This window comes from Xiphophorus hellerii, unplaced genomic scaffold, assembly GCF_003331165.1.
Source record: "Xiphophorus hellerii strain 12219 unplaced genomic scaffold, Xiphophorus_hellerii-4.1 PGA_scaffold_78__1_contigs__length_500000, whole genome shotgun sequence".
Classification (NCBI taxonomy): Eukaryota; Metazoa; Chordata; class Actinopteri; order Cyprinodontiformes; family Poeciliidae; genus Xiphophorus; species Xiphophorus hellerii.
The window spans coordinates 430,433-442,835 of NW_022587653.1; the positions used below are offsets into that span (position 1 = coordinate 430,433).

At 47.4% G+C, this 12,403-nt stretch overlaps 1 protein-coding gene and 2 long non-coding RNA genes across 13 annotated transcripts in view; 1 reads left to right on the forward strand and 2 right to left on the reverse strand.

The window, feature by feature from the left end:
• The window catches only part of LOC116716671 (FH1/FH2 domain-containing protein 1-like), a 29,870-nt gene extending 25,013 nt beyond the window's left edge, over positions 1–4,857 (reverse strand). For 10 of the 11 annotated variants that reach the window (XR_004338582.1, XM_032557490.1, XM_032557488.1 and 7 more), the window contains exons 1-3: positions 4,588–4,857; positions 910–1,016; positions 761–825 (exon numbers count right to left, since the gene is read on the reverse strand). Coding sequence is in view for 10 of the 11 variants with exons in the window: in XM_032557490.1 (XP_032413381.1) it covers positions 761–825; positions 910–1,016; positions 4,588–4,752 (337 nt within the window). In the remaining variant the exon portion in view is untranslated. Of the gene's footprint in view, positions 1–760; positions 826–909; positions 1,017–1,093; positions 1,116–4,587 lie in introns of those variants that run through there. The other variant, XM_032557489.1, reaches the window with a different exon arrangement.
• A 2,438-nt stretch (positions 4,858–7,295) lies between these two features.
• On the reverse strand, positions 7,296–8,299 carry LOC116716655 (uncharacterized). The gene is made up of 2 exons (XR_004338575.1): positions 8,008–8,299; positions 7,296–7,792 (listed from the first exon to the last, which is right to left on the reverse strand). It is a non-coding gene; the product is annotated as an uncharacterized LOC116716655 (long non-coding RNA).
• A 255-nt stretch (positions 8,300–8,554) lies between these two features.
• LOC116716656 (uncharacterized) lies at positions 8,555–9,409 on the forward strand. The gene is made up of 3 exons (XR_004338576.1): positions 8,555–8,940; positions 9,021–9,203; positions 9,305–9,409. It is a non-coding gene; the product is annotated as an uncharacterized LOC116716656 (long non-coding RNA).
• Positions 9,410–12,403: the final 2,994 nt, after the last annotated feature.

Genomic DNA, 12,403 nt, shown 5'->3' on the forward strand with positions numbered 1-12,403 from the left:
GTCGAGCAAAAACACAACAACTGAGACAAAAACAGAGCAGAGAGGAAACCCGAGAGGAGAAAAACCACCAGAAACCAGGACGGTTCTGATCCAAACGGGTTCCGATCCAAACTGCTGGAGGAGACTGAAGCCACAAACAGGAAGAGAGCAGCAGCCTTCTGGGCTCAGATAAGGTCAGAAAATAACGGGCTAAAAATAAAAGCCTCGGTCTCCACGGAAACACACAGAAAACACGCTGAGCAGAAACACACACAACCAGAACCAGAACCTCAACCCGGTTAGAAGAACCCGTCAGACTGAAGAACATTTAAATCTGATTGAAGATCAGAAGAGTCTCCTGAGGTTTTCTCTTCATCTGCTGCAGCGTTTTTATACGGCAGAGAAAAAATGGATCCGTTTCATCATGAAGGTTTAAATAATGAAACATTAAAATCACAAGCATTTGGTAGAAGCTGCAGATTGTAACTTCCATAAAAAACATGTCAGATAATCTATGAAAAGATTGATCTCCTCCCTGATCAATTATTTCTGTCTGAAGATATCAACCAAAACCAGAACCATCAGAACCCGTCCCGGGTGCAGAGGGACATGCGGTCTGGTCTGCTCTGCAGACGTCGGCTGGTGTCCTCAGGTTTCCATGGAAACAGAGGTTTGGTTTAGCCCTCTCAGAGGTTCCAGAACCAGGCGACCCAACAGAACCGGCTGAGTCAGAGGAAACTCTGCCTGCCTTTCCTGTGAGTCAGCAGACGGAAACATTTACCCAGGATGAGGTGAACGCGGACGGAGAGCTGGTTCCTCAGGACCAGGATCGGCTTCCTGCCCTTTCTGTGGAAACAGAGACACGGTCAGAACCCGGTGCTGGTTCTGGTACCACAGCAGCAAGGGTCGGGGGTCGGGGCTCAGACTCACGCCAGGTCCTGGTAGAAGGTGTCCAGCTCATCCCGCTGCTCCGCCAGAGACGAGTCCAGGTCCAGGTACGTCCCGCTGGGAGACACCTGCAGGGCGCAGTCCTCCAGCTGCAACACAACCGGATCGGTTTCACTCCTAGCTGGATGTTAGCCACAGACTAGCTAGCTAGATGTTAGCAACAGACCATCTAGCTCAGAGGTGGGCAATCCTTGTCCTGGAGGTTCGGTATCCTGCAACTCTTACACGTCTCCCTGGTCCAACACGCTTGAATCCAACAGCTAAATCACCTCCTAGTGCAGTCAGGTTCTCCAGAGTCCTGCTAATGACCTCATTATTTGACTCAGGTGTGTTGAAGTAGAGACACATCTAAAAGTTGCAGGAGACTTTTGGGCCCTCCAGGCCTGGAGTTGCCCACCCCTGAGCTAGCTGGATGTTAGCCACATCACCATCTAGCTGGATGTTAACTACAGACCCGCTAGCTGGATGTTAACCACAGACCATCTAGCTGGCTGTTAGCCACAGACCCACTAGCTAGATGTTAGCCACAGACCCGCTAGCTGGATGTTATCCACAGACCATCTAGCTAGATGTTAGCCACAGACCAGCTAGCTAGATGTTAGCCTCAGACCCGCTAGCTGGCTGTTAGCCACAGACCCGCTAGCTAGATGTTAGCCACAGACCAGCTAGCTGGCTGTTAGCCACAGACCAGCTAGCTAGATGTTAGCCACAGACCTGCTAGCTGGATGTTAGCCACAGCTGGATGTATTCAAACTTTATCGGAGTTATTTAATTAGGAATAAAAACATGAAATAAATAAACTGTGGATTATTTGTACTAAAAGAATATAAATATAAATATAGAGACTCAAGCTGAGAAATATTGAAGATCACAGGCTTCATTCATTTATTTATAGATTATGAATCATTTTGCAGCAGCGACGTCAGAACCAGAGAGAGAGAGTGTGTGTGTGTGTGTGTGTGTGCACGCGCATGTGTTAATCGTAAACAGATCCAGCAGCAGCTGCTGCCACAACAAACAGAACCAACTCAACTGGACCCAGAAGGATCAGGAACACAGAAGATCACGACCCAAACTCCATCAGAACCAGAACTTCCTGATCCAGAACCATTTCTCTAGCGAAGTCCAATCTGGCCTAGTAATCGTCTCTAGTCCTCCTGGCTCCAATCGGACCTCGGCCAGTCAAGCAGCACAGACAGAGGTTCTGGACCAGTAGAACCAGTAGAACCACATTCTGCCTGCTATTTCTGGACTGGGGCTGAGGAAGAGGAGGATGATGAAGCTCAGCTCCACATTTTAAAGCGATGCAGTAACTGCAGCGTGTTGGTTCTGGTTCTGGTCTGGTTTATCAGAGTGAGCTCACTGCCCAGCTTTAGAAACTGATTCTCAGGTTTCCTGAGGTTTGGTAACGTTTAGTGGCCCAGTTCGGCCCGATTCTATTGAACCAGGCGGTTTGGTTCTATTGGACCCAGTTTGATCCAGAGTGTTGCTGTGGTGGAAGCAGGGAGGTTCTGGGTTCGAATCCCAGCCCATAATAATCAGCTCTGTCTTCCAGCTGGTGGTTCTGAAGCAACTGGACTGAACCAGAACCAGAACTGGCCCAGTAAACTCGTGGCATCAGATTGTAACCATGGTAACAACAATCACACTTTTTTTTTTTTACAGTTTTAGAAAGTGAACTTTAAGTGTTGAAACCAACAAATCAAATTTTAAATCTGCAGACCTGAAGGCTTCATCAGCTGACAGTGGGCGTGGTCATAATGATGGGCGTGGTTATAGTGGTGGGCGTGGTTATAATGGTGGGCGTGGCCCGTTTTGATTTTAATATGATCAGAATTATTATGAAACAGAGCAAAGAGGTAAATCTGGAATTTGATCATTTAGACCAGGGGTCTCAAACTCCAGTCCTGCAACTTTTAGATGAGCCTCTGCTGCACCTGAACAGAATAATTAGGTCATTAGCGAGGCTGGGAGACCTGATCTACACCAGGAGGAGGTAATGAAGCCATTTCATTCCAGTGCTTTGTACCTGTGGTACATCTAAAAACTGCAGGACAGCGACTGGAGGCCTGGAGTTTGACATCCCTGATCTAGAGGTTTATTGCAGGTCATTGATAAATATTTAATTTATGAAAACCCAGAAAATCTCCTGAACGTCGCAGAGTGTCAGGCGCCCAGGCGTAGCGCCACCTGTGGTCTGATCGAGGAGGAGCTTCAGACGGACAGGCGGACCAGAAGTCTGGTCGGGTCCAGGTTCTGATCAGAACCACCGGATCGACCTGTCCAGCAGAGGAGAAAGGCGGACTGCTCCTTTAATCCTTTAAACAGGAAGGAAACGCTGCAGTTAGCTTATCGGATGCCCCGCCCACTTCCTGCTGGGGGCCGAGGAAGAGGATGAAGACCTCACACCCTCCCAGGCTGCGGAACCGGCCCCAAGGCATGATGGGAACAATCAGAGGTCTGAACATTCCTGCAGGCCTCAAACGCCTCACAGCAGACTGGACTCGGACCGGTCGGGTCCGACTTGTCATCTTTACTAAAGGTCAACAACCTGAAGTTTAAATAGGAGTTTTCAGTTCTGATGCATTTTATGATCATAAAAAAAATCTGGAAAATTTTCTGATAATTTAAAGTTTAAATAATAATAATAATAATAATAATAATAATAATAATACTAATCTCTTACTGTGATAAACAGAAACTTGTTTTTTTAAGTATTTTGGCAGTTAAAAAGTTCAAAGGTTAAAGGTGACTCAGAACCTGGTCTGGGGACCGACAGGTTCTGGTTCTGGTGGGTTCAGGTCAGACAGGTCTGTCTGTCTCCGTCTGAGGACTCTGACCTTTGACCTCTGGCTCCACACTGAGTCGCCTCTGAATCATTTCGTGGCACTTTGCTCACTTCCTGTTTGGCAAAACGGAAAAAATATGCCAGGAACAAGAGGACAGGGAGAGAGACTGGGAGGACTGGGAGGTTTGTCTTCAGACTGGTCGTTTCCTCTGCAGGACGGATTTCACTGCAGCCTGAAGGACCAATCAGCTGCAGCTCCTGAAGCCCCGCCCCCTGCTCTACCTGTCCAGGTGCTGGAAGCCCCGCCCCCTTCACTGCTGGTTGCTCAACAGGTGAGCAGAAACTTTGACCCAGATCAGAACAGAAAACCTCTGACAGCCCAACACAGAAACATCAGAACCTCCAGAACCAGAAGATCCAGCAGAACCTCCACAGACCCGGATCCATCTCAGCAGAACCAGTTCTGGTCCACTCTGGTTTCCAACTACGGTTCAGATTGTTGTGGTTCTGCTCTCCGAACGTCCCATCACAGCCTTCCAGGACTTTGACTAGGCCGTTGTGTGTGCTGCTGTGTTTGGTTCCCGGTTCAGACCCGGTTTGGACCGGGCCTCAGCTGCTGAAGAGGTTCAGATTTATCTGACGTGTTTCCGGTCAGTAAAGAGGCGGGACTTCCTGCTCTTCCGGACTCACCTGTCCAGGTGAACCTTTAACTGGACCGGACTCGTTTTGTGTAATTATTCATCATGATGTCACCCTGGCTACGAGACACCTCACCCTGGAAACCTTTCCTCCCTCCATGCGCCTCACCTGACAGATTTTGGCACTAAGCTCACGCTGAGCCCGGTTCCGGCCCGGTTCGGAGTGTGACCCACCTTCAGCGGCGCCCCGAGCAGCTTGTGGATGCCGGAGATCTGCTCGCTCAGCGGCTGGTCCTCCTCCAGGGAGACAGTCGGAGGTCTCCGCGGTTCGGGAAAGTTTGTGCAGACGAACGGGTCCGAGTCCTCCAGGTACTGGACCCGGCAGGTGACGGAATCCATGGCCGAAAGTCAGCGACCAGACTGCGGCTGGGCTGCTGAGGGAGAGTCGGTGCGGCTCGCTGCGCCGCGGAGGAAAGTTTAAATGAAGCTGAGCGCAGGAGGACCTGGCTGCACAAAGGGGCGGGGCCTAGGGATGACGTCAGGCCCATATTTGGAACTGGCATTTTACCACGCACAACCAGAGACTACATCCGGTTTGGCCTTTCAGAATAAAGCTCATCCGATCAGAGAGCCGGCCTTTCGCTTTAGAAAATAAATCCAGCTGAATAAATTTGTTTTGATTTTCTGATTCAAAATAATAAAGAGGTGAAATCAAAGATGGCTTCTCTTCATAATCTGAGCAACACGTCACTATGACATCACTGCTCGTATATATAATAGACTACAAAATAAATTAATGTATGACTAAAATAATGAAGTTAAAAGAAAACTAAGAGAATAAGAGGAAAGAGGAAAAATGGAATCTTAGATCAGTGGTTCCCAAAGTGTGGGGCGCGCCCCCTATGGGAGGCGCAGTGCCATTGCAGGGAGGGGGCGGGGGGACAGGAAGCAGTATGGATGAATAAAAAAAACTCACACAGTTACACAAAAGTGTTTCACTGTAAAGATGGTTTGTGGTTGAACAATATGTGACCAGTTGATTGTTTTTTCTTTTTGGGGGGATTTTGTTGTAATCCATAGGGGGGCCCAGAAAATCTTTGGGAACCACTGACTTAGATTATGGTGATAATCTTAGTTTAATACTGTAGTAAACTATAAAACAATTTGTTAATATTCAGATATAATACACATTATATAATTAAGTTGGACAAATTCTCATTTTTTTCTATGTGTTACATGCAATTTTCGCCAAATTAAATAGTTTATCAAGCCATTTGTTTATTTGATTATTTATTGATACTTGGCAGGTTCAGTCCTAAACAATTAAAAACAGAAAAATAAAATAAAGTTTTCTGCTCAATCACATTTAACACAAATACAGAAAACTTTTTTAAACATAATATTTGGGATTTAAAGCAATAATCCAGGAGGCCTTCAGAGCCCAAGCAGACTGAAAATATTCTCTCATCTCCATTTCAAAGGGAGTTCTGGGTCTGGTTCTGATCCAGTTCTGCTGCTGGCCGTTCAGATCGGTTTATCTGAACTCCAGAAGAGGCAGAAATATAAATCTGAAATAAATCTGAGCCAACTTGAACTCAGGATGCTAACCTGAACTCCAGCAGGGGAAACGTTTTCATCTTTAACGTCCAGCAGAAACAGAAGAGACGATTTGATGACTTCACCGTAAACAGCTGTTCAGTCCTGCAGAACCTCCAGAACCTCTGGGGTAACTTTATATCTTTACATGTTTTCCAGCATCCATTACAGTGAACGCCAGGCTTTTAATGTGAAGGAGTATCCTAGAAGTTCCGGTTTGGTGGTGAGGGTGTTTGCTCACGTCAGAATGACATCATGAGCTCAGGGAGTCGCGTGGAGCTGCTCTGGGATCAGTTTAGAAACTAAACTTGATTCCATTATTTCAACAGACCGGGGAGCTGCTCCACAGCGCCTTCTGGCGGCTGAAGCACTGCATCGCATCTGAGGACAGTTACTACTAATGTTTTATTTTATGGCTTCTTCACCCGTTTCGTCTTGTTTAATTTAATTTTTATTTTAAGGTTTCGTCTCTTGCCGGTCCTTCTATCCTCCGGAGTTTTGCATTTGAACTCTTCATCAGTGATTTTCACTCCGTTATGAATCTTCCCTGTCAACATTCTTCATGTTATTCTACATTTCTGAGACCTTTTTGAGCATTTCTCCTCTCAGCGCCTCCTGGTGGCAGCATGTTGGAGCAGCTCTGCTGGACGCTAAGCAGCTGGAAGATTTTCTGCTTTTACCTTTTTACTTTTGCAATGTTATGTCGCGTAACCATAGCAACGAGGTGTTTTTACAGGTGGGAGCAGCTGATAAGCATCTCAAAAGCTCAGATGAACCGTGAACTTTGACCCCGGTCAGAGAGGAGCTGATCAGGAGGCTGATGGAAGTTCAGCCATGTTTTCCAAGAATTGTTCCGAACTCCAGCGTCTCTCTGACCAAAAAGCAGCGACTCGTCTGCTGCCTGGATGCTAAGCTGTCAGCATGTCAGTCAGAGGCCTCTTCACATTCGCTGCCACACTGACTGCTACTAGAGATGCTTTATGGTGTTTTATGAAAGTGGTTCTCCATCCAGAACGGAACTTTCTTCTTTAACTTCTGCAGAACTTTCTGAGTCACGTTGATGTTCTGAAGGGAATCAGCAGTTCAGAGATTAATGACATAATCTGAATTATTGCAATTTAATTTGTTGGGATTAATAAATGATTATTTATTCTGCTTTTCTCTCCACCATCCCTTCATATCTGCATGCAGAAGAGAACCATCATGATTCTAAGGTTTCCTTTTAATCTGAAACATTTTGTGATTTAAAAAAAAGTATTTATTTGATTTTCTGCCTGTGGGGATTCGAGCAGCTGGAACATCTTCCCTCCAACTGGAGATGAGAAGAAGAAGCAAAACTAAAAATATAGGGTGTAATATTTTTTTAATCATAAAATTTACTCTGCTTTTCAATCATTGTTATAAAATAGAAGGTAAAATAATTGATTGAAATGTTATTTGTCATGCTCATCTTTCTGACTGGCTGCTTTGCTGCTACTGTTAGCGTCGCGGCGCTACATGGAAAAGTTTGTGACCAGAAACAGCAAGAAGGAAAAAGTCCAGCTGCACAAACAATAAGTGAATAAAAATGAGAGATAATAATATATTATTATTATTATATGGATGCATGTTGGATGATTTTACAGTAAGTCACCTGCAGATGGAAACCAGCTGAAGCTAAATCTGTAGAAAATCTCCGCCACTTATTGATGATGTTTTTTTAACATCGTCCCTGATAAATAATCAAACTGAGCTGATCACACGGTGCCGTTCATGGCAGCTCCAGCAGGGGGCAGCAGCGCTCCACGGCTCCTCCGGTCCCACGGCTTGCAGCGGGGTTGCGTAAGAAACGTGATGAAAGACACTGAAACACACACACACACACACACACAGTCTGTGGTTGATTATCTCGCTCTCTTATCGATCCATTGATCATTCTGTCACATCAGGCCACGCCCACAAGGCTTCTAGCAGGCCGTTGCCATGGTAATCGCTCTAACCAGACCCAGACCGCGCAGAGTTCAGCTTCATCTGGGAGGAGAGGAACAATCAGAGGACGGTATGTAGGACTTCACTGACCTTTGACCTCACAGGTGAGATTTCCCCAACCAGTCAGAAGATCCCAGTTAACCCAGTTAGATCACTGGTTCTGGTTCAGCCTCCAGCAAACCTGTCAGGGTGGGAAGACAGCAGGGTGTACTTACTTTCTTCATTTTCTCTATCTTCTCTAAATAATGCCAGTCTGGATCAGCTGGGTGTACGGGGTGTACATACATTTCACCTGGGGTGGGTCGGTCGGTCAGTCGGTCGGTCAGTCGGTCGGTCAGTCGGTAGGTCGGTCACTTGGTCAGTCGGTTGGTCTTTCAGTCAGTCGGTCGGTCAGTCGGTAGGTCAGTCACTTGGTCAGTCAGTCGGTCGGTCTTTCGGTCAGTTGGTTGGTTGGTCTGGCGGTCGGTCAGTCACTTGGTCAGTCGGTCAGTAAGTTGGTCAGTTGGTCGGTCAGTCGGTTGGTTGGTCTGGCGGTCAGTCAGTCGGTAGGTCAGTCAGTCGGTCGGCCAGTCACTTGGTCGGTCGGTTGGTCTTTCAGTCGGTCATTCTGGTGGTCAATCAGTTGATTGGTTGTCCAGCTCAACGTGTCTTTGAGTTAAAAGATGTCTAAAGTTTAAAATACGGCTAAAAGACATTATTAACAAAACCTAAACAGAAAATTTAAAGTTTCTTAAGAAAGGAAAAAAAATACAGTTAAAATAAATATTTATTCTCTTCAGTTGTTTCATCCTAATTAAAGTGTCCAAATATTTTGATCCATTATTGACTTTATTAGCTGAAGTTGTTAACATGTTGTTAGCATGATCAGGAAGTGGATAGAGTTCAGGTGAATGACCTCTGACCCCAGGCTGTGTTCACATACTGACATTTTCCTGTTGCTGTTTCTGGATAAAATCTGAACGAATCTCAGCCTGGAGGAGCAACTGGAGGCTGGCAGCCCGCCAGGCTGATGAAGGCCTGGAGGTAAATTCATCCGTCCATCTCCAGTCTCAGGTTTCAGCCCTCCGGCCCCTGTCCTGCTGACTCGGCTCTTTCTCCCTCAGAACCTCCCAGCTGCTGTTTCTCAACCTCTGGGCCGGTTTCCAGAGGGAAGACAGACGTCCTCACAGCAGGACGGTCGTCCGGGCGTCCTGGACTTACGCAAGACAAGTGATGGACAGACGGAGACCTCCTGACCCCTGAGTGACCTCTAACCCGGCCCTGATGTTCTGCAGCGGGTCGGTGCGGTCCAGCAGCAAATCATTCTGTCACACGGTGAATTATTGGGAAGTAAAAACAGAAACTCAAAAATATTTTGTCTTTTCTGTCTTTTGTGTTTATTTTTCAGATGTATCCAAAGACCAGAAACAGCTCAGAAAGACTTTAAGTGTCCAACTCGTCACTGTGAACCACAGCATCAACTCAGGACTTTGACTAGGCCGTTGTGCTCTGCAGTCGTTTATTAGTGAAAAACATTTCAGCAACAAGACAGTTCAACGTTCCACAGAAACATCATAAAGTCGCCAATTATGAAACAATAAACGTCACGTTTTGTCTCATCAAATACAAAAAGAGGAGACAAAACTGGTTCTGGTTCTGGAACCAGAACCAGAACCAGGACCTGAGAGGTCTGAAGGTTGATCCAGCAGATCTTTAATGAAAACATGATGAGTTTCTCTGATCTGAGACTTTAGTCTCTGGTCCTGGAAATGTTCTGCAGCTGCTAGAAGGCCCACTGTGGAACCCAAGGCTCAGGTCAGAGGTCAGAGGTCAGCCTCTGGTTTACAGCTGGAACAACTGAAGCTGACTCTAGATCTATAGCTCTAGATTGTTCCTCTTTAGGTCCAAATATAAAACTTCACTTCTTCCATGATGGACAACATCACTCCACTGGTTCCAGTAGTAACTGGGACGGCCCAGCAGCAGTCTTCATCCTGCTGGCTCTCGCTCCACCTATTGCCCAACCCTGCTGGGATTTGACCTCTTGACCCCGGCTGCACGCCTCGCTCAGAGCCTCAGCTCAGAGGGGGCCACCCCCCCGACCTTTCCCCCACTTCCTGGGCCAATCAGAGCTTACAGGAAGTGGGTGAGGGGTGGCGGCGGGTTGCTCAAGCAGCCGGCCTCCTTGTTCTTCCTCCCCTGCCTCCTCTTCCTCACACTCTGAGCCGTGTGTTTCTGCATTGCCGCTCCCCGGGGGAGTGGAGGGGGGGCTAACGATGAAGAGATGAAGTGATTAACGAGGCGCTGCTGACGGAGCGGCTCCGGGAGGCGCAGCGTTCCGTTCCCCAGGACCAGAACCGGTCCAAACAACCGGCAGCTCCCTGCATCAGCTGGAGCCTAGATCTGATCCTAGATCTGGACTCATCTAGATCTCTGATCCAGTCTGGTGGGTTTCAGCAGAACCAGAGGTTCATGTTCATCTCACCTGCAGGTCCTGTTGGTAACCTGCTGTAACCATGGCAACCATACCTCCCGACCGTTTCAGACACGATCGTGTTCCTGCATGTATTGTGAACAGCCCAGGCTCCTGCATCCTGTAACCATGGCAACCAACAGGTAAGCAACGGAGAGCGTTAACTGCAGCGGGGACAAAACGGTCTCAGTCCTTCAGGCGCTCGGTCTGCGCTGATGAAGCTCCCCTCGCCTCAGGATGCTGAACGCACGAACCAGATCTGTTCAGTGATGCTAACAACGGCCTCACCAAAGGGGGCGCTAATGATCCCGATGCTGACCTCTTTCTGATGTTTGGCCCTCTGCATCGCCGTTTCCATGGAAACCACGTGACACCAGCTTCACTGAGACAAACCGAGCAGCCGCTCCGTCCAATCAGGAGGCAGGACGCCAGAGAGCCGCTCCGTCCAATCAGGAGGCAGGACGCCAGAGAGCCGCTCCGTCCAATCAGGAGGCAGGACGCCGGAGAGCCTCGGTCACCGAAACATTTCGACTCTGCCAACATTTCCATCGACGCTAAAACAGATGTTTTTACTGTCATTTAAAAAGTTTAATTTACTCACATTTCTGTTAATCCAAACTGACATTTTCTGTATTTTTACATCTGTTGGTAAATTCATGTTATTATATTTATATTAAAACCAGAAATTATAGTGGAAAATATACTGCACAACATGTTAAATACATTAAAATATTGTTGAAACAAACTGCAGAATTAAAAGTCATTTTTCAATAATCAATAGTTTGGAGTCAATAATTCAAACTCAGAAATTTGCATGGCAACATTAAAGCAGAGCTGTAAACACCTGACCAGTTTTATACCAGGAAAATATTGAGTTCAACCTGAGATGCTACATTAGTGTGGCATCATGCAGTTAGCATGACGCTACGTTAGCATAGCATCATGCTAACTGCTGCGGTTCATGAGTTTTAGCAATCTGCAGCTCCTTTAACAACATGGCTGCTCACATATAAACTGGAAAAGGCTCAAAAGTTTCCATGGATTTCAAAGTCCTTCAGTTCATTTAGGAGGGATGGAAGGCGACCTTTGACCTCAGTCAGGATTTGACCCCAGAAGAGACTAAAATGGCATTTAACTCAGAGAAAGTTCAGGGTAAAGCTAAACGTTTCTGCTGGTGAACCGGTTCCGGTCCGTTTAGCAGCTTCTCCGGTTCTGATGAATGAGGTGCGTGTTTCCACGCGTCTGTGATTTGACTAGGCTGGATTTACGGCCTCTCCGTAACAACTGCAGCCGCTCACATGAAATAACTCATGTTTAGGGGAAGAGCAGGATCAGTGGAGCCGCCTGGCGCTGATTAGCTGGATGTGGAAGAACCGAGACGCTGATTGGATCCAGCAGGCCAGTCAGCTGGAAAACTGATGGGTCTGGATCCAACATGGCCGCCGGGGCCCCGTCGCTCCTGTTGGACTCGATGACGGGCAGAAAGCTTGGAGGTGAGAGGATCAACACACCATCTGGTCCTGATCCGCAGAACCCTCACCTGTCCAGGTAACCATGGCGTCTGTCGCAGCCAATCAGAGCCCAGAAGCCTCTCCCTTCTCCTCCACTTGGACGGCCTTCGTCCTCCTCTTCCTCCTGCTGAGGTCAGCGCTGCTGTGGGCAGATGGCCAACCTGATTGGCCGAGCTCCCAGTCGCCACGGCGATGCAGACGACACGTGAACAGCACGCTTCCAGTGCTGCTCAAAGGTCCCTGGGCAGACCCTCCCACAGACACACACTGATGTGTTCAGAGGTCACACACACACACAGTGTAGAGGCTAAGCCAAAGCTTTAAGCCCCTGAGGTGGTACACCGGGGTAAAGTTGACACGCCGATCACTTATCCGCTGATTGAAGTGAGAGCCGTCCTTGATGTTAGTCCAAATAATCCATTTATTTCCATGACTCGGCAATCATCATCTTATTTCCTTTGTACAACAAGTCATTCCTCTAACATGTTGTCAATAACACCTCTAACATAGTTCCAGCGATCCA